Here is a 23279-nt window from a genome sequence, read left to right on the forward strand (position 1 = left end):
TATTTGAATAGTTTACTACATTATAAAATATATACGTTACCAACAACTACATTTTCCCAGATAACTACGGGGGTTTGTAGTCATATACTGTACATATTGGTGACTTCCAGAAATCAACCATTTATATTCGCAGTCACTCAATATATATATATACTTAGCAGAAATGAAGCCCCAGAAAATGTATTTCGAACATTGTTGAACTCTTACATAGCATTACACTTGTGGACTATGCCCACTAAAATAAACCGAAACAAACAGGTAAACATTTGCTGGCAGGAAAAGCAATAAAGACAATGTCAGTATCGCTGCGAGTAAGTGCAGGGAAGTGTAACGTTAATATACAGCCAAGTAATAACTTTATGGCGACATACAGTATGCATGCTCTGATACAATCTTGGTCACACCAGATATGCTTCCTTATTAATCTGCTCTGAGACCATGAGAAATAACAAATAAAATATTTACTAAGGGCTTTTATATAGAAATATGGATATCATTTGATCAAAACTTTGCTGACCGTAATAAGTGTTTGAGTGTCTTTTCCAGATGTGGTTTATCCAATAGTAGAGATTTGTTCAGAGCCTCTTACTGATCTTACTGTCAAGTCAGTTTCTAGAGAGGATAACTAGGACTGACCCAAGACAAAGTATATATGGGAAAAATATACTGTTTATATACTCTATGAATGCAATTCTTAATAACATTCCTTAACATCACCAAGTCCAAAGAATAAGAACAATCAGTTGACAGCAATAAGACCACTGTGTTGTACCCAAATCACTTTTTATGGTTTTTACTATATTTTTTTCTAAGTATTAATGAGATTAGACATGATACCATGTGACGAGTAATGGCAAAGCAACACAATTTTGGAATCAATATGGAAGAGCCAGTTCCAGAATTTCTAGTGTTCTACACAAAATATGCCTGCGGCACCCTCTATTGCATGCACTTGCTTGCTAGAATTGGGTAGAACGTCATGGTGACACCGCACTAGGCAACTAGGCCCTGGATATGGACAGCTACACCTAAATCATACTGATTGCAGATTTATTTTTTTTATTCATAAAAATATTTATGCAAACTCATTGTTAACCTTGGAAGCATATTGTTTTTGAAGATCTTGGTGACTCGGTGCCTGTTAAAGGTTAAATGCCCTAATTATAGATGAATTATTTTCCCATAAATCATTCATTTCCCTAAAGTGTTATTCTACGGAGCTGAACATGTAATACACCAGTTTTAATTTAGCATCATCTCAGAGAGGTTACTAATGTATTATAAATCAAGATTTCCATGTTTAGTTACAAAATGGACTGTATTCTCATATTGTGTGGATTACTGTCAAATAAAATATATGGTTCAGGATGCCATGCACAGATTTGCAGTTATTCACTTTTATATCACTTTATATATCGCTTTTTTTTCTTTATTCGTAGGGCTATGCAGAAAAAGGAAAAAGCATAGCAAACGCTCTGGAGGATCTGAAGGCTAATTTCTACTGTGAATTATGTGACAAGCAGTATCATAAACACCATGAGTTTGACAACCATATCAATTCTTATGACCATGCACACAAACAGGTAAGACTGGGAAATGCCTTTTGTAAACTGTCCAAAGAATTTGATTGAAATAATGCACTGAGATGCCCAAGCGGAAAAAGTTAAAAAAATGTAGCTTGATTTATTTTTTCATTCAATTAATCACAAGGCTTCATGCTTCAATATCATTAAGCACCCCTTTAATTCAAAGGTGTTATACTGAAAATGTAGGCTTTTTATTAACTAAAAAAAAACATTGGCTTACAGCACACGTTGGAAATTGGAGTGGGTATAAGTATAATAGTTTCTCTTAGATAAATTGTTCAATTGGAAATATGAAGTGCTGGAGGAAAAAATGGTTATGTCAAATTACTTTAAAATTGAACTAAGTATATTAGCACCTAAAGCTGCCATGAAACCAGCTGCTGCTGGAACAGAATGCTAGCTGATCAATAGTATAAGCTTAATATAATATATACTAAATACATTTAGATACATAACATTCAGATACGGGTTTTATACATTTAGATTCCAATCATAATGAAACTCTGTTTTTACAATGCAGAATAACTCTCGCTCTAATATATATATATGTTTTTATCAGATTGGGGAAAGCTACTCATTACTACTGCTTAGCCCTTTAAGTGTCAACCATCCACAACCGCGTTTAGAAAATATTCTGTAGCATGGGGTGGGCCGCTGATCCACTCCAGAGCCAATAGCCAGACATCTCTACTCCTTCCAGTAGAAACCTCATGTTTAAATGTAAGGATTCTGTTAAAGAGGAGGCTTAAAGGTGGAGGTTTCCTCTGAAGAGCTTTTTCATCTATAAAGAAAAGGTAAAAATAATGCCTAAAAGTTCTTCAGGTAACGATCTGTGCATGAAGATGGAGATAAAAAAAATCATGTGAGATCAGCTGGCAGGCTTGCAGGAACAAATCCTGATCCCTGTTATTATGCAGGCATCAGTGATTGTAATGTTAGAGGTATTTCCCCATTATTATTATTTATTATTTTATATATAGCGCCATCTTATTCTGTAGCGCTGGACATTGGGTAAAAAGCACATAAGCGTACCTGGGAACTCTCCGGGTTTGCCCAGAGATTGCCGGGTGAAGTACCGCTTCTCCGGGTCAAGACCCAAATCCTTGACACCTGCCCCTGATGTCAGCGGAAACGCCCCCAACCTCCCACTGACATAAGCGGCACTGCCCACAGATGTCAGCGGGACCTCCCACCGACATCACAGGACCGCCCGCTGACGTCAGTGTGCAGTCCTCGCTGCGTCCCGCAAGGGAAGGCTCCGAGTAACCGGAGCCCAGAAGTTCCCAGGTATGCAGATAAGGGGTATTATAAAAAAAACAATTTGACTTACAGAAACAAGAGGTAAGGAGGGCCCTGCTCAAGTGTCCAAGGGCAGGATAGGGACTAGGAAAGGTGAGCTACAGGAAGATGAGCGGAATGTCATTAATGCGTAAGTTTGGCAGAGAGAAAGATGAATAGGCTGGGGGAAGGGGGCATTCCAGAGGATTTAAGAAATCTTACAAGCATGCATGAGAACTAGAAATTAGAGCAGAGGACAGACGGAGATCATTGGAGGAGCAGAGAGACCAGGTGAGTGTATTTCATGATAAGGGAAGAGATGTAAGTACAGGAAACGTTATAAAGAGCCAGGATTTTTAAATGAAATGACTCCTGAAGTACATAGGCAGCTAGAGAAGAGACTGACAGAGGGGAGAGGTGTTAGTAAAGCGATGGGTGTGGAAGATTAGTCTGGCAGCAGCGTTCATGGGGGATTGTAGAGGGATGAGGCAGGTAAAGGAAAGACCAGATAAGACAGGGTTACAGTATCGAAGGTGGGATATAATAAACAAGTGGCATCTTAGGAAAGGACGGATGTGGGCAATGTTTTTAAGATGGATACAGACTTGATGTGAGGGGTGAATGAGAGTTCAAAGTCAAAGGTGACGTGAAGGCAGAAAGCATGAGGAGACAGGAAGATGACTGCACCATTGACAATTTGCCTTAAATTAAGTATTTATGAATAGCTTATCTTGTCCTTGAAAATATAGACATCCTAAACAAACTGTAAACTACTGATATAGTTGTCATCTATTTCTAACTTAGCAAAACTCTGAAACCCCTGCCAGTTCTCAAAGGGCTAAGACCTACTTTTTCTAGAAGCATTAACATCCTTGCTTACATCAACAACGTCATTATAGCTTCCTTAGCAATTACCTTGTGACTACATTTACAACATATGCTGATTAAATGGATTCCTGCTTTTCACATCATTGCACAAAATCTGGACATATCTAATTTGTGTATTCTGGATGGAGACCCAAGTAGTTATACAGTTTCTAGGCCTTCCAGTGGTACAAAAGCTTTAATTCATAATAGGTATATTAATTATATGGTAACCCATAGTATACTACAGGAGCAGCCATGTGTGATATCTTTATTCAAATTACTGTCTCTTTTTTGATGGACGATCTGATGGTTCTGCCAACTTGTGCCGCAGTTATAATAAACGCTGTGAAGGTGATAATTCTCCTTTAAAAGTAAGTCAGAGGGAAATTGGAATACCAGATTAAGCACATTTGGAAACCAGTATGATTGTTTTCTTCATTTTATATAATTGTTAGTGTAATTTAGGCCTTTCATTTGCCACATAGCACTTCAGCTAATCAGCATTTATATAACGCAGTAAATAGATTTAACATATAATTGTATGTCTAGCAAGTGTTTGAATGCATTTTTTTATTATGTTTTAATTATAGGTTTAATATAACGGTAACCAAATACCTATACAGTTTAGCATAAAAAAATGACCGTGTCATACAGAGCACAGGCACGCTAAAGGTATGGCTGCCTGCAGCTATGTTAATTACAGTATGCAAATTGACAATGTTCTATAGACCACATTAATAAATGTAACTGAAACGCCAACCTTTTTTTTCCCCAACTAAGGTTTGTTAAGGATCATTTCACAGGATATAAGGTTCACTGCCTTTCTAGTCAATGGGTATTTAAAGCAGATTGGATGCACTGTAGCATGGCAGAAAGACAGAGTGAATGATAAAAAAAACCCCTGCATCTAGCATACTACATATTAAACAATTTATGAAGAAGTGTAAGTGTTAGTGAAATGACTTTTAAATTTACATTATCACAATTTCACGGGGGTTTCTTTAAATGACACTAGTTAAAGGAACGCTCCAGCCATCTATGCGTGAGCCTATATAGAACATAAATAGGGTAAACCCTTCTATGCGCTTAATGAGGCAAGAAATGTGAAAGGGAGGAAGCGGTGAACTTGGGAAAAGACAAGAAAGATAAGGAGGTGACTGTTAGGAATATCTTGATGAAGATCCAAGTCTTTAGTTTAGGTTTGCATGCAGGGTGGACTTCTGTTGGCATGATAGGTGAGGGAAGGGCATTCCAGAGCTCTGCACCTAGTACGGCAGATAAACAGCCTCCTCGGTTTTCCTTGCAGTATGTCTTCCTTGTTTCACCTTGATAAGGGCATTTGTTCACACCGAAACCGGTCAGTGTTTCCAGAAGTAAAGAGGAGAACTGTTTTTGACTATTATCCTGGTTTTCTCCTTTCTTCATATTCATGATTGAGGGTGATACATTTGTATCCAGTGAGTACCTACTCTTCTGTTTCCCCTGTCTCTCTCATTGAGAGCTTTTTGAATATTTATTGTTGCTACCTACAGAGTGGAGTTCACATTTATAAGCAGCTCCAGTGATCCTTTGCTATATTCCTTGTTGCAAGGACAGTTGAGGAGGATTGGAGGTCTATCGGGAAGGGCTTAAGGTGAATATCTCCTGTAAATATAAAGGTCCACTGTTAGATACAGTAGTGCCTGGTGTACTGTCATGCGGAGTTTCAAAGTTGTTCCTTGATTCACTGGTAGCCAATCTAGATGTCTCAGTTCAACAGATAGGTGATGCAATTTGTGACCTAGAGATGATTCAGAGTGCAGTATTCTGCATTGTCTCCAGTGGGAACCAGGTAATCTGGCATGCCCACACATAAGGCATTGTTGTAGTCCAGGTAGTGATGTATTTACCTTTTGCCCACACTAGGACAGATATTACTCATCTGAGCAGAGACCCACAAAGTCAAGCCACCTCCTTTAGGTTTCTGATTTTGCATATGATAGCTGCTTGGTCCCTTTACATTTTTTGTGGTATACCTCTTGCCCTCTACCACATCCCCAAGTCACAGAATACTTTAATATGCATTCTTTAGTGGAGCTATAGATCATCTCTTTTAAAAGTACCTCTTTGGGAGACAAATCTCTCTACTCTCCTCTGATATACCTTTTTTTTTTTTAGAGGCTTGGGATATGGAGACAAAAGAGGTGGTTGTTGTTAACCTGATTTGCATATAACTATCCAGAATCCATCGCGCTACAGGATTTCTGTGGGCCAAAACACCACACATACATATGTACAGCATAAACAGACAAACACAGTAAGAACAGTGCAGACTAGCAACATGATTCCACTTCTTTTCGCTTATAAATCTGCAGTGTGATGTCATACACCAACTTAAAACATTACTAGATGCTAAAATCTGTGAAAGTCACAATAAGAACCTGTCTTAACGCAGGTTCTGAAATATATAAGCAACTTCCAGAGCAACATGCACCCCCAAAATTATTCATTGACAGTAAATAATGTTTTCTTGACTATGTATTAATTAGCAGTATTCTATAACCGCAATCCTTGAATACTGGATTTGATCCATAAAGTAGTCCAGCCACTCATTTGGGCACAGGTGAGTCCTTCATTTAATTTGGTGAATCTATTCAAATGTCAAAGCAATTAATTGAGCCATATTTGCATATATGCTAAAATCTTAAAATGAGGCGCATTTATTGCTCTTTTTCTGTATCAAATTACAGTATATCTTATCATTTCAATGCATAACACAATGGTTTGACAACTAGTTATTTGCATTCAGAATAATTCTGAAAACCTTACAAATGACAGCAGTTATATGTATTATACTCCTGCCAGGTTAGAAGAAGAAAAAAATTGCCAAATGCCACTGAACACAGCTTGGTGACTAGTTGCATCTCCAGGCAACAAATTCCAAATTTAAATGTCATCTAATAACAACTGTTTATGTTCAACCCACAAGTCTATGTGGCCCAATCTGCTTAAATAAGCACTTCTTGCACCTGTTGCACACATATAGATGGAAACCATGTTAAATTGGAGAAGTGTTTCCACTTTCCTTGGAAAGCCCGTATGGCTTATAATAATGAGATTCTTTTTATCATTAGCACTTATGAAAATGTTAAAAAATAATGCCAAGTGCTTGCTTAAAATGAAACGATAAGATAAATGTCATTAACAGCTAAATGCGATGGAATTGCATTCACCACTATTAAGACTTAATGCTAATTAATATGTAAATGGACTATTTAACCTCTCTTAAATTGAAACCCATGGGACACTTAGCTTCATAGTAGTTAATGTTGGCCCAATGTTGAAAAAACAATTGTTTTATTTTGCAACAGGCAAGAAATTTAAGATACATTTTTAAAATGTTTTCAATAAGAACATAAAAACGTTAAGGAAAATAAATAGGGAGGCCGCTTATGGGCAGGGTTCTCAACTCCTGATGTGTCTGTAATGTACCAATGTCTATTTGTAATGTATGAGTTAACTGCCCCTTTTAAATTGTGCAGATGTGTAATTTGTTGGCGCTTCATCAATAAAAGATGATAATAATCAATATTAAGAAATAAATCCATTTCCTTCTGAATAATATGGCTTTAATTGAAAAAGGAATTTAAAGAGTCAAAAAAGTATAAGACAAAAAAAAACAACTTATCTTAGGGAGAAGCTGCAGCTCCCTGTCTCCCCTGTGGTCTGACGATTCTTTACATCAGTGGCAGGAAAGTGCTGACATTTAAATCAATAGGAACACTTTCTGTGCATATGCATCAGCTGTCTCATCTGATACTTGCAACTTTCACAGTTCCAGTCTGGGATATACCATGTTCCAGTAATTTTCTGCATGGAAAATAGTGTGTGGGGGGGCAAATGTGTATGGGATCATTCTGCAGAATCCCCCCAATAGAAAGGAAATTTGAAAGGAGGTAATCACAGAAATTTAAAGGGACTATCCATTTAATATCTGTCAAATACATGAATGCAAAGGAAATCAGGGTTCCAATACAGGCTTGAGGCATTCTTTTTAATATTATTATTATTTATTATTATTTTTAAATATTTTCCATCCATGTATGATACAGTAGAACTTTACATAATGTAACTAACTGATATGGCAACCCCAATGCTCCCTGCTCCTTTTCACCAAAAATACTAAACATATGTACACCCATAAACTATTTTATAAATGGTACAAAGAGACTTTTGGAACGCAAACTGTAATAAAATACGTTTGCGATATAGCTCACGCGGGCAAATCGAGGCTCCATCCTGGGATTTACAATAAGCACATCACCTAGATTAGCCGCATAGCTAACCAGTGCATGGGTGTTTAACCATCAGTGATAATTATTCACTTATGATCAAACACCCAAGTGTGGAGCAATGTGGATGCTATAGGTGGCCCAATTCAGTTCTGGGAAAGTGCTGTTGCAATGCTTTCTTCATAGAGAGAATGCTCTAACCAAAACGGTACCCAAACTGACAACGCATGATGTCATTGTTAAGTAAATTCTCTGTTTAATACTACATAACAAGTCTCATATTTGTATGTAAGTTAAACTAACTAAAGTAAGGATAAAGCATCATCAAACATTCAGTCCCATTTTCTATATTACATATTTTATAACTCTATCTTATGTGACTCAATATATTAACCAGTTTAATGAATGAGATGAAGTAGTGTTTCAATGCCCTCACAGATATACATTTAGAACATGGGGTGAGCGTTTTTTAAGTTCAGATTTAAATGATTGCATCTTTTCCTGAGATAAATTGAAGCATATTTTACCCACTCAATATAATAAAAAAATGTATTATAATGAAACATACATTTTAAGTGGAAAACAGAGTAAAAATAAAGTTCCTTGGCGCAAGCATACAGATTTAATTCATAGCATGACAAGTTTTTGATTAATTGATAAATGCCCTTTTCTTTATATTGAAAATCATTCAACCATTATAATTATCAAGGTTTTTGTAGTCAGGTTATTTATAAAACAGGGCAAAATATATTAAGTGCCATCTAGTCTCTCTAAAAAAAAAAATAGCAACAATATGGAACTAAATATTGGAACTTACTTATGACAAATGATAGGAGGTCAAATAAAAAAAAGAAAATTCTGTGGATTTATCTTGCGTTCTAAAAGCAGAAATTATTAAATTGTGACACATTAAATATTTAATGGAAATATTGAAGATTTGGGCATTTGTAACTTCCTGGTCTAACCAGAATTAATTTAAGATAGATTGATTTTTCTGGATTTTATGGAGTCTCATCCATCTTAAGTGTCACTTGTCGAACCTTACAAATTATGTTTAAAAAGTCCAATAAAATGGTTTATAGCTGTATGTTTCACCAATTATTTTTGATAGCAAAGACTAAGTAAAGTTCTGATGATTTAAAAATTGTTAATTTAGCTGCATTTACTTTCATCTGTGTCCACTGTATTTAATTTTCACATGCCCTAAGTTTCCAGCAGCTCTGGACACCCAAAGCATCTGCTTCATTCATACCCTGAAAAAGGATCCCAAGTGATGCCTGTTTCTGTTAGCAGACACAGGCTGTCTTAAATATATTGCTAACATGTTATGCAATTACATTTGAATGTGCAGAAACCCAAAATTTAAAAAAAGTCCAAATTTAGTTTTCTTAAATACATCCTATGTAAAGGTAAAGCACCCCCTAATTGCTGCAAGAAACGGATCTGTTTTAAATAAATATAATCTGGTCTATAATGAATCTGTAGGATGTAGAATATGGTAAAAACACAAGAAACACTTTTTTTTTAATAAAACCATTAGTCTTCAACAGCATGAGCTAGGAGATTGTTTTGCATCCATGTAGAAGAATAAGTATTAATATTTTTATTTCCTCAATTTCAGTTTATTATATATTCTCCGTCCAAGTATTTTAGTAAATGCATTTCAAAATATATCCTAGTCTCCATTAAATTTTATGTTGATGATTACTATCATTTTTAATTAATTGCCTCCCACCATGGCCTTCTCTGTTAGTTTGCTGAATAAGTCAGTAACAGACAATCTGTTCCATAAATATCGCTGCCTTGACTGTGCAACCACCTGGTTGCTGAACTCTTAGGTTTTAATGACAGGAGCTGTCACACATCCATTTCAAAACTTGTAGCTCTGAACCTGAAGTTTGAAGTCAAATGAGTCCAATGTACAGGAGTTCTTCCATGACCAATCTAGCATTTATGATAAACAATGCACTGAGAGGTACTAGTAATAATCAGTCACCTGTCTCTTGTGCATAGAAATTAAAATCTACCATAGTTGACAGGCCATAATGACTTTAAGACCCTCTTTTGATCAATGTCCTATATTACTGAAAATTGTCGTGTATTCCAAACATATCAGTCAGGGAAGGGCTGGAAACCTTTAGCATTAGAACAAGGCTGGCCAAATGAACCAGTGATATAGTGACCCAAACACATAATTAATTCAGCGTGCACAATCAAGTGAGCATAGTATCCACCAACACACATTTAGTGAGAGAGGTGGCAGGGATATAAAATTATCCATTAAAAAGTATCCATTTAGGTTGTAACTGGTGCCCAGAAGTACATTTAAGTCTAGACACACTGGGCTTGATCCAATGAGCTGTCTAAATGTTAATTGGTATTAACTTTGGTAAAGAAAGTATGGTTTGCAATTTAATTACATGGCTCAACTCAGGTTTATGGTTGTAAAATATAGACATTGACCGTTACATAAAGACTTCATGGAGATCAATAGGAATCTTAGCTAAGTGATTCAGTTAAATGCTCAATGGATTAGTGTGCCTTAAATGCAGTAAGTGAGGAGCCCAGAGGGGTTACATAATGCTCATTATGTGAACCTACGATAGTTGGGCGACGGCAGTGCGGCAGCTCGTATAGAGGGTATGATCTGCATTGGAGACAGGGAGTTCCTTATGTAAACGCTCCTTTGCATTATATTTAAACTCCTGACCCACTAGTTTTAGTTTCTAACTTTATTTGAAATAAACCCCCACCTATAGTACCTATAGTACTCTTTAAGTACTTTATACTTCAACATCTTCCCTCTCTCTTCTCTCCTCCAAGCCATACATATTGAGATCACTTACTCTTTCCTGATAATGTTCTTGCAAACCATTTACCTTTTTAGTAGCGCTTTTCCAAACGCTATCCAAAATGTCAATATTCTGTAAAGATCTGTAAAGTGGTAGAATCATCTCCCTCTTCCTACTGCTAATGCCTGTAACTGTACATCCCAGCTTTGTTCAATGCATTTTACAAGTCCTCAAAAACAATATCTCACAAGTCCTTGTCTACTAGACTTGTGCATTTAAATTCATATGAATTTAAATTTTAACAACATTTGCCAAATTTGTTAATTTGCACAAATGTCCAAAAACGAGGAGGGAGGAAAACGAGGACAAACACCCTGCATGTGGTGGTGAGTTAAGGGGTAGTTTACCACATAAAATATAACCTTTCCAATGTTAGATGAGGGTAATTCAATATATTCCAGTATTGAAAGTGTTAAAATTTAAAACACAATTCCTTATGTTTGAACCTGTAATTTTTTACCTTTATATGGTTGAATAATAGATTCTTACTACTGGAAAAAGTGCCATTACTTATTTGAACTATCTGACTGTTACATTAAACTGCCTGCTATAAAAAGTTTAAGTAAGAAGGGTTTTACCAAAAAAAAAAAAAAAAAAAGATTTCTTGTCTGATAAGTGAAATTTAAGTAAAAAACATCTTTACATAAAATGGTTACTTTGAGTTTTATGGTTGTGTGCCAACCTTCACTTTGCCCTTTAGATGATAAATGTATTTATTATGTTTTTTATTTATTTATTTATTGAAAATACCATATTAATAATGGAAAGCAGATTGGATAAATCCTTACATGATGGAAGAATCAGGTTTCCAATTAAAATATTTGTTTGTGTGTGAATTTAAATCACTAGCCCTAGTCAGTTGTCAGATCATGAGCATTCAAAGTTTTAAATCATTGTTTGTTCTAGAAATATACTGTTTCCTCAAACCATTCTTCATTTTTTTAATTTTTATCGTTTGTAACCCATATTAATTGCAAGTATGATTTCCCTGACTCAGACTGAACAATGCTTTCCATAAGAAGCATCTGGATTATGTATATATTATATTCTATTCATATATTAACCCAAGTTTCTTAAAGCACCCTCCTCTATGTTTTAGACATGATATCAGAAGAGAAATGTTGTTCTCCTGCTCATTAATTACGTAAGACATTCAAGAGTCTTTAAGTATGTGCTTTGGTGCTGTGGGGCTAGAAGCAACCGACAGTATGATTTAGTGTGGACGTACTCTTAGAATCCATTTAACCTTGTGGCTGTAGGCGATGATATGTAAACATAATGTGTTGTGGAATCCTTACTCATGCTGTATAGTATTCAATATGCACAAGAAATTATCAAACTCTCCTTTTAAAATGCAAATAATATGTTAATGTGTCAAAAAATATAATTTGAAAATGACAACACTCACTAAAAATACCAGCTAAAGAAAACTACTTTTTTAAGGTAAAAATTAAACGGGAAATTAAAATTATACTTACATTGTCAATACAAAGTTATACACTAACAGGTCCCTATGGATCCCACCTGATTGCTCTGTACTCGTTTTTAGAGTCTTAGCAATTCGCAGATTGTTATACACTATACTTAAGGTGGTCATACGTATGTGTTTATGCCTTATCTGAAGACTACCCAGCTTATATATCAGTGGGGAGGGCCAGTCTTGGTCCTAGGCAACAGAGTAGCTGACTAAAAGGGGCACCAACTGTCACCACAAGAATTGGCCTCAGTGGGTAGAAATAGGACAGGTGCCTACCATTGGCGTAATTGGTGGGGAAGCAGGGGGGCAGTCGGCCCTAGGTGCCATTCATCAGGGGGTGTCATATTGGCACACAGAGTTCCCAAGTCTCCTGGAAATTCCCTCTCTCTCAATGTCTCCAAACCTTCTCTGTTCCGTGTCCCTGTCTCCTCTCTTCCAGCTCCTTTTCTCTTATCTCTTTTTGTTGTTCTGTCTTATTCTGCTTCTTCCCGTGTCTTCTTTCTTCCTCTGTTTCTCTGTGAACCAAGCCTCACAGAGCACTTCCACAAAAGAGCAGAGCTTCTGTACACACCCTCTCCATGATTAGAAGAATGGAGGAGATACTGTAGCCATGATGCTCCCCATAAGTGCCTGATCCTTAACAAATCTAAATTTTTTTCTTGATGATTTGGCACATAGTGTTTTATCTTTTTCCACACTATTGCATGTAGAAGTAGTGAAGTTATATCCCTGAGCATGAGCAAGAGAACATAAGTAGATGAATACCAACAACAAGGACCACAGCTGTTGGGTATTTTAGCCAGTAAAACCAGCCCTTAAGTTGGGACTTTATTATATATGGCACTGAAAAACGCTGTTTCAAGCATATTTTATGAATATTTGTAACTATCGATGACACTAGAAAATACAGTAAAGTATTTCATTATATAGTAATAACAAAATGCAAGATTTTGCATAGGCAGGTCACACAAATCATCAGTAATGTCACTTATATATTGATCATCAAATGTGTTGAGTTAGTCTTTGGTTATCATCAGTTTACTTTTTTGCATTATCATCAGTTTACTTTTTTGCATTTCAAGAACAGCTTCAAAAAAGCCAAAAAAACACCACAATGCAATAATTATTTACCATAATTGACAGTATTCAGGGGTTATTGCACCTTAACAAGAAACAAAATTAGCCGGCATTAACATGATTTATTTTGAATGAATGTTTTGATGTTCCCATCACCTTAAATAATTATATTACACATGTGTTAATCATCATACCTAAATAATGTATTATTGAACATAAATAATATTAGGTAATAATTAACATAATCACCTTCTATTACATTTCTATCTTGGAAAAATGGATTTCATATTTTATATTATTGTCAGTGTTGTATGTGGACATAAACACAGATGAAGTGTGAAAATAGCACATTTTGGTACATTGTAAGGTGTAAATTATCCAAAGGCTTCATTTATAACATACCAAGTATAATTTAATAATACAATAAATGCTATACCAACATGGATATATATCTTAAATGTAATTGGTCAGAGGACATCATTTTAAAGTGGTACAAGACTTCAGTGGCCATGACTTACAATTAGTTCTGCCATCAAAACTGCCATCTTGTTTATAGGTATGGAAGCAATGAAGTTTTGTAGACAATTACCATACCATATAACGTAGTGGGCAGTATGTATTCGTATTAAAACATAATTATTTAGTGTGCCAACCTATATAAATATATATGTCCAGCCAATAGTATGAATCACTATACAAGACTGGGAACCAGTAATTTTGACAGTAATAAATTGCATGTTCTGGACTTTCCAGGTCTGGCCATAAGTCAGTTGAAGTCTGTATTTAAAAAAAGCAGCCATTCTGCATATTTACCCACAAACATGTTCTTTTGTGAATAAACCCATAGGACTTTCTTTATTTTACACAATAATGAGTACCTAGTCTGGCCATACAGTACATTATGTATTTTTCGTGTTTTATATACAGAAGTAACAATTACGTGGTCTGCTGATTGTAAGCATTAAATACCTGGCATCTCCTGCTTACTAAAACACCCTCACATTGCAGCAGTATTGTCAATCAAATGAAGCAGGCATGCTAAGTATAATTTCTTTGTTTCTAGGGGGATGACAGTCAACTGATTGGCTATTAATATAGAATACATCTGATATTCTTATTACAAACTCTGTTATACATCTACGTCTTACAAAGACTCACCGTACTACATGGGCTTCTATACATCATCAGATGCAAGTCATCTTGTAACAATGTTTCGTAAGACCCATGGTAACAAACTCAAATAGGTAAAACCTTATTAAATGGTTGGTAGTTCGAAAATGTCCTAAAAAGTTACCACATTGCTTGAAACATTGAAAAATCTATAAAAAATTGTTTCCAACACAAAGTTACTGAGAGTCTTCAAACACAATTCTTAACAATAAGCAGTGCAGTCACCATATTCCATTGTATTTTCATTGATTCTACTCAAGGGTTGAATTGTTCTTTACATGGTCTGTTAATGATTTTATGTTTATAGTGTTGGACACTTTGTGTGGTTATGTTCCGTGGGTCTTTTAAGAAACTCTCTTTACATTGATTGTTCTACAAAAACATTGCTTTAGGCTACCTGTGCCTGGCGTGCAGAATTAAGCTTAATTTATTCTTAATTGACATGGCTAAACAAAAAGTCATGGACCTACTTGCCTCCAAGCATGTATTTCCATAATTCTACATTATTTTTCTCAACACGTAGATGTCTTTGTTCATTTTAATTTAAAAATAGCTCTGACAAAATAGAGACATTTGTTGGACAACCATACTGGAATGAAAAATATTTTATAATTTGCCATTGCCCTAAATATATCGAAATTGTTTTTATATTTATACACTCTCTTTTGTACCCTATGGTGGCAATGTAAAAAAGAAAATCTGCTATAAAGTGTGAAGATTTTTGGTCCTATCACTACAACCAGCAATACTGTGGTCCTAAAGACTGGACCATTATATAAGTTGCTATAGTTAATAAGATTACTTTTCAAACTTGGTACCACAATCACAATTTACCAAGCCTTTCTAGGCCCGTTGGCTCACCCATCTCTTACTGTATAACATACAAAAATGATATAGATTGACAGTGCTATACAAATGACCATATAATGCTTATAGTTCTATAGGAATGCCAAAGACCAAGTAGAATGACAGCTTTTGGCTGCTCCAAAATGTATTTAGATGTAAATATGTATATGTTTTTATTGTTTGCAACATGTGTATTTAAATCAATCTATTGCACTTACAACAATCACAAGCCCTCCGGTAATCACATAGTGACAAAAATATTATTATTATAATTTTTGTAAACTTAAATTGAAAACTGAAACATAGTAAATTCCAATAATACAACATAGAGACCCTTCGTTTAAATAACTGGCTGAATAACATACTATTATTTTTTAATTTATGTTTATTGATATTATTTGTAAATTATATTTATTTGTAAAAATTATTTTTCATCATACTGTGACTATATTTTGCAGAACAATATATTTTGGGTTTTTTATTCCAGAGACTGAAGGAATTAAAACAAAGGGAATTCGCCCGAAATGTTGGTTCAAAGTCCTGGAAAGATGAAAAGAAACAAGAAAGAGCACTCAAACGTCTCCATCAGCTCGCTGAACTGCGTAAACAGCCAGACTGGTAAGGCAATAAATTAGATCTCTAGGGATATTGGGTTCCTAAGTACTCCAATAAATAAATAAAAGGTACATAAGAAGGGTTTTATGGTCCCTTTGTGTGTTAATGATGCTTAGCAAAAATAATGCATTCACCCCTGAGATTTCAATAATTGACGCTATATAGATTGATTAACCAAGCAGACGGTCATAAAGTGTGAAAGTCAGTGACATTTCATTAAGGTTATTAGTAAATGAAACTTTTTGATTATGTTAGTGTATGTGTGCTCAAGTCCAGATCAAAGAACTTGGGACCCTGAAGCACTTGTGTCACACTATTTTTCTACATAATAATAAAACATAATTAATGTAAAATTAAACAAAAAAAACAGTTAATAGTAGATTCCTCTACATTACTTTATGATGTCACACCTTTTTCATGTGAAACGATCACTGGTTACGAGCTCCTGCGCAGCCTATGACGGTACATAAGCCTATGAAACATGGATGAAAGCACAGGGAAGTCATTGGAAGATGGGAAGAAGAAGTCAATCAGAGCACGCTCTGTGACCTTAAGCTCTCCCACTCTTCCTACCTGGGATGGTCACTGGGAGAGAGGAGCCGGCTCTGCACTGGGTTAATCAGGTAATATCCATACCTGCTGTAGAGCAGCTCCTCTCGGCTGGTGTCTGAACGTCTTTCACATTAACGCAGAGCTATGGTTATGGCACCAGTGGAGCAGCTCAGACTACTACCAATCAACAAAGTCTAGCACAAAATGGGGGCTCAGGGGCCTCTACCACCCTGGAGCAATTTCTACATATGCCCCCTGGTTAATCTGGTCCAGTGGGCTTTATAATATCCAAGAGGGAAGCATTGTACTAAAAAAGAATTATCACAACTAGGAGGCTTGAGTGTAGGTAGTTTGAAAAGTAAAATCTACTTTATAGAAAGCGATCCTGTAATACATTTTTACTTTTGACTAATTTTTGAGGTTTAATTGGAAATGTGAGTGAATTTTGAGATTACGCATATGAATTTAAACATTAGAATTAACAATTTGTTGCCACATAACTTTATTACAAAATGAAGAATGCTGTAATTAGTGATGTCGATTATTCAGAAATGATTCAGAACAATCATTGGTTATCGTGAAAGCGATTCCTAAGAAACAGCCTCTAAAGTAATTTACTCAAGGTTAATTTGTATCATGGCTATGATGATTAGAACCATTACCTTGTTGTATATACCTACATGTAAGCCCCCCCAAATAATGTTATGAGTAAGTGCTTCTCTAAGCCAATATTAATTTTACAGATTTTCAGTTTAACCCTTTCAATGGATTCACATCTTACGTAAAGGATCTGTTTCATCTGTGCTGAATCTGTTACTTTAGTTTAGGAAACATTATTCAGCATTGTTGAATGTTCAGCCTTTTCATAAAATTCATTATTTTGACAAATATGAGTAACTGAAAAAGCTTCTAATGTATGGTAAAACGTTCAGAGAAAAGAAAAATAGCACAAAGAACATTTAATGTAAAACGAAAAATGATGTAAAATTATGGCAGCATACTCCTTCATATGCTCAGGAACCATTGGATTGCTCTTAAATATACATACATGACTATTTGGCACATCTTTTTATCTATTCTACGGATATTTCTTAGGGGGCCTTCAAAAGTACACAATTTGTGAAGAAGAGAATACCAGACTATCACAGAATTCTTACTTTTTTTATCTAGTTTTCCCACCTTTTAAAAAGATCCCTTAATACCCTGCAGTACCACGTTATAGCCATACACCTTTTATTTAGTATGTGTCACTAAGTTACATATATATATATATATATATATATATATATATATATATATATATATATATCATATGGTATTGTTTTTCTCAGGGCACACTGTTGCGCTTTTCATACCTTTACATTCTAAATGTTTTCTTTGCTACTGCATGCTGTTGGCAGAATTAGTAATATTTAGTACAGAAAATATAAAACCATGTATTTTTATTTTAATTAAATGATTTTGACTTTATTAAATAAACAGATCTTGAGGGCTATAATTAATGACACACAAACTACAGAAGACAAGAAGTCTTTAAAATTCATGAGCATTACTCATACTGCTATTTACCAGAGAGAGATTTGTAATGATGACCCTTGTGATGCTATTAATGATCTTTTCTTCATCAGCCATTGATTGCCAGCTGTCTTAATACAAAGATGGCATTTATTTAGATGTAGTTTGTTTTTAACACCCTATAATTAAAAAAATTATAATCCGACCACTTATAAATTATGGAAAAAATTACATGTTTGCATGATACAAACACTGAAACGCTTTATGTTTTTTAAGTGCCACACAGACACACATAGGCTCATTATGGTTGTGTAGAAAATGTTATTACAATATTATATTATAGGATACAATATATATATATATATATATATATATATATATAAGTCTTAGCTCTTTTTCCCTTCATCCCCAGAGTCCTTTTCCCCTCCTTCACTGTACCACAGCTCGCTTTTCCTCCCTTATGTAGTTCAGGTATAAATCAAACAAGCGACACATGGAAACACAGCACTAAAGGTATAGATCAACTGAATAAGACATACAAACACTGTATTTGTAGGTATTGAAACCCAGCCTAGGTATAAATCAAACTCATCATTGAAGGTATAGATCAAATAAATAATGCATGGCCATAGATCAAAGGTTACACACCCCAAACGCCATCCCTGACACCCAGATTGCACACATAGGACTTGCTTGTGTCATTTTTTCCGCCATCTTAAGAAAAAACTCACATTTGCCAATGCAATATGAATAGAACAATTATCACAGTTACTTAAACACGATGAGCCTGAATAAAGTACTTATTCAGATGCAGAACATCTGCAAGGTTTTAAAGATATTGCTCAGATCTACTGGGAATATCAAGAAATGGCATCTAGTGAATGTGTAAAGAGCAATTGCCAAACCATCTAGGGTTTTCAATAGTATTTGCACCCGGGGGATTTTAGACTATAATTTCCGCACTGGTCTATTACAAAATGAAACATTAAGCCATTATTCTGGAGAGGTAAATATAACTGGTTTCCAAGGTGATGTATCATTAAGGATTTTTGTTTATATTACATAGCGACAATACTGAAATACGGTTTGTTTTATTAATTTTTTTGTTTTCCCCTTGCAGCGTTTCAGATGAGGGTCCAATATTTAAAACACCTAGGCTAAGAGGACCACAAGGATCTTTTTTCACAAGCAAAGATGAGAGACTTACAGGTTCCAGATGTACAGTTTTGTGTAAAGGAGAACCGGTGACCAGTAGCAGCATTACAGAGAATAAACAAGACATTTTATTTGGCAGAGATGTACTGAAAAACAGCAGATGCTGCTTTGTTGGAAACCAAACCCAACTACCTTTCTCAAATATCAGCAATGTCAACAACAGGGCAAGTATTTCTTTTTGCTTCTCTAAAAAAGCTTTACTGAAGCTGGATTCTTCTGCATCAGTTTTCAACGAAAGCACTGAAGATGTAAATGAATGCAACCAGCTCCTCAACAATAAAGCAAAGCAAATGTCTGTTAGCTTTAGACACTATGCACACTTGGATGAGAATGCAACAGAGGACAGCACTTTGACAGACCAACATAAAGCAAGCACAGGTGTTCATGATGATGTGCCTGCAAACATGGAGACATTTATGGACAGTGAGAGCTGTAGTAGGATTGAAAAAACACAAAGTGAAATTCAGCAATCAGATGAAACAGTAGAACTACACTCTTCAGATGTAAGTTGCAGGGATTTTGTGAAACAAACAGAAACGGATGATTGTCCGAGGCTTGATATAACTTCTGCAACTTCAGAGACAGTCCAAAGCCAAGAGGAAAGTTCTGTGCCAGATAAATGGCCCAACAAGCACACAGTTGCAGATGCAATATTGATAGAGCAACTATCACAGTTACTGTCCCAAAAACATAGTGAATCTGAGCCAAGCAGCAGTTCAAACACAGAAAAACTAGATGATACTGATAAGGTCCCCAAGGAAAATCCAGAAAAGGCGTCTAGTGAAGCTATGAATAATAACAATGTCCAAACCAAGGCTTTGTCATGTCTAAACGTTCTAAGCAAAGATGGCACTACTAATCTGCAGTGGCCCACAGAACTTGTTCTATATACAAAGACTGAGCCATCGATATCATATGCATGCAATCCATTATATTTTGATTTTAAATGTTCTCCCAAAAGTAAATGTACAAAGATAAATGAAAGAGTTACAAATAACTGTGAAGAACATGAAAAATGGAACAATAAAAATGGGGAAAAAAACTCAACAATAACTGTTGACAAAGCAATGGAAAATGGGAAAGACAGTCACTCAGACACAAAACGAGAAAAATATAGTTTAATGGAAGGACGTTCTGAATCATTTAATAATTATGGATTAACAAAAGAATTTACACAAAAAGCTACCTTACGTAATTCAGCCCAAACTTCTGCCCACCACAACGCTTCACAGAATTGTATTGTTCAAGAAATTAACCATTCTCGAAAACGAAAAAGATCATTCCGTGGCCACCCAGACAAAAGTAGAGTTCGTCATGGACATAATAAAAATAACTCAATTTCTAAAGATGATTCAAAAAGTGAACATCGTAAGTGTTTAAATTATAACCAGCTAAATTGGATAGATAGTGGTGACCTTACAAATTTAGGCAGCTCACACAAAAATCAGTGTAGGAATTACAATGAAAAATGTCATTGTGAACACAGCTTTTCTTCGCAAAATCAAGATTCGCAAGATTTCGGAAGATATTCAGACTCTGAAAGTGATATGAGTTCTGTAAGTTATAGAGGATCATCATATTCACAAATGTCTTTATCAAGCAGTGACTCCATGCAATCAGATTCTTCAGACTCTAGTGAAAGGTCAAAGTGCAAACATGGATACCATCATAAATCAAGAAAATGTTTTCGAAAAAGAGAAGATTGCATACCAGACAAGTACAAAGTTCTTTCTGAAAGTGACTTTATTTCTGATACTTCTGATACAAAGCAAAAATGTAGATCAAGAAACCTTGATCTATCTAGAAAGCACAACATATTGAGGAGTTCAAAATATTTTATAAATGAACATCAACCTAGGAAAAAATGTAAAAGCAGTGAAAGTGACAACGTTAAAGAAACATTGTGTTTAAACCAAGTGAGCAGCTGTGAAGATATAAATCCTACGTCTAATAGTGTTGGTGCTTTATCTAAAGAAAGAACTAACACTCTGGAATCAAAAACAAGTGTTCCTAACCAAGTGAGCTTTATGGAAAGTGAAACAAATGAGGCATCGTATAAATGTTATTCTGAAAACATGGTGTCTGTTCCAGGTAGAGGCGACAATTCAGAAAATATTGTGAAGCATATCATAGTGAATGAAAGAAAAACTTTAATTGCAGAGTTGCATTTAGAACATAGCACGCAAGCAGAAGAAAAGGAAATTCCTTCCAGGGATTATTCGGAGGATTGTAGTATGAAATTAAACGATCATTCTGAAAGATGCTTTCCTGTTGAATTTCCCCAGTCAAAAGCTAGCAACGATAGTAGCGATAAGCAAGACACTGTTGATACAGTAGAAAACAAAATCGACAATAGTGATGAAGCACCTACTTTCAAAGTAACAGTCACCAAGAACAATGATCATTGTGTTTTTGAGGATGTAATCCATATAGGCAATGGATGTCAAACCCAGAACTCTGAAGAACCAGTTCCTGTTGGGGAGCAATCAAGGCAGTTAATTAGTGAAGTGCAACCACTTATGCAAAGCTCTGACCCAGTTCATCTTAAACTATCATGTGGTTTGCCCTTTCTTAGACATTCAGGGGGGACTGATTTACCAGAGACCAAAGAGGAACATAGGAGACTGAGGCTACACAATGTAAATAAAAAATCAGGCCCTGTAGAAGGAAATGGGAAATTTCATTATGATAGTACTATGCAGGACTTCAATAAAACAGACAGCAATCAAAGGGTAATTTATAAATCTGCATCCCCTTCGCTAGCACAACAACCAGTAACATTTTCACCAGATGAAGTAGATAAATATAGGCTATTGCAGCTACAGGCGCAGCAGCATATGCAGAAACAACTCTTATCAAAGCATTTTAAAGCTTTACCCACCAATGGGCCTTCTGTTTTCTCTACTGCACAAGCTATTCAGCCAGTATCTGTTCAGCAACACCCGTCTGTCACCACCATTCACCATGCTGTCATGCAACGTTATGCTGTTACGGCTTCCATGCAGTCACCAGTGAACCACATTCCTCTGCCCCATCTCAATCCTATCCCTCAGGCTCAGTTTTCTCCTGTTGCCCTTTCTTCAATAACACCTACCCTCTTTCCAGCACACCCAGCACTCCTTACTGGACACCCACTGCATTTAGTCTCTGCTACAGCAATTCATCCTTCACATCTGACTATCCACACAATTCCGCACACCGCCTTTATCCCTACAATCTTCACTCCACATCCCAACACAGGAATCCATCCTACTGTACAGCTGCATCCATTTATTCACCCACTGTTTCCAGGCCATGATTTTCATATTCATTCTAGACCAAGTCACCCCCACTAACATTTTCTAGAAAAATAATATATTGGGGCAGTTACTGAGGGTCATATTCGTATTGTTTTGTTTTATAATTTACTTTATATGTTTTCAGGGAAATCAATAAAATTAATTATTGACATTGCCTTGCAATTGGTTATAGTTTACAAATAACAAAACACAAATAATAATTAAGAAAGAAAAGTATTAAATCTCTACAAAGTTATTATGTGATGCCAAGAACACTAATTTCCACAGTGTTTGAAAACTTGATAAATTGGCTTCATAAATTCTATATTGGATTAAAGTTATTAGGGAAAGGTACAATATTTGTAGAATGTTTGGACAGCAATGTTCTTTGCCTCATGAGTTAAAATGTATATTTACTGGTACATATATACTGAAGATTTTTTATGGATATATTTGGACTAATTTCTGGAGTTTTTTTTTAATCATAGATAACATTTCCTTACATGTGGCTGTTTTCTTTCAATTATTTATCGATCATTTCTATGTTGTGTGTTGTGAAATTGCTTTGATTCAAATACAAATATTTAACCTACAATAAACCCAATTAATGGCAAAATTTTCCACGTTAAAATAATTTTACCTGACCTAATGAATACTATAGTCAGCCAGGTTCTTGTGGG

General features: G+C 35.4%; 1 protein-coding gene across 1 annotated transcript in view; it reads left to right on the forward strand.

Annotated features, from left to right (window-relative positions):
* The window catches only part of LOC149280538 (zinc finger protein 804B-like), a 169389-nt gene extending 146733 nt beyond the window's left edge, over positions 1 to 22656 (forward strand). The window contains exons 2-4 of the mRNA XM_089500397.1: positions 1440 to 1583; positions 15912 to 16042; positions 19227 to 22656. Coding sequence (XP_089356523.1) covers positions 1440 to 1583; positions 15912 to 16042; positions 19227 to 22656 — 3705 coding nt within the window. The remainder of the gene's footprint in view (positions 1 to 1439; positions 1584 to 15911; positions 16043 to 19226) is intronic.
* The last annotated feature ends 623 nt before the right edge of the window (positions 22657 to 23279 follow it).

The sequence above is a fragment of the Sceloporus occidentalis genome, unplaced genomic scaffold (assembly GCF_023333645.1).
Source record: "Sceloporus occidentalis isolate IW3139 unplaced genomic scaffold, rSceOcc1.0.p SCAF_154, whole genome shotgun sequence".
NCBI lineage: Eukaryota > Metazoa > Chordata > Lepidosauria > Squamata > Phrynosomatidae > Sceloporus > Sceloporus occidentalis.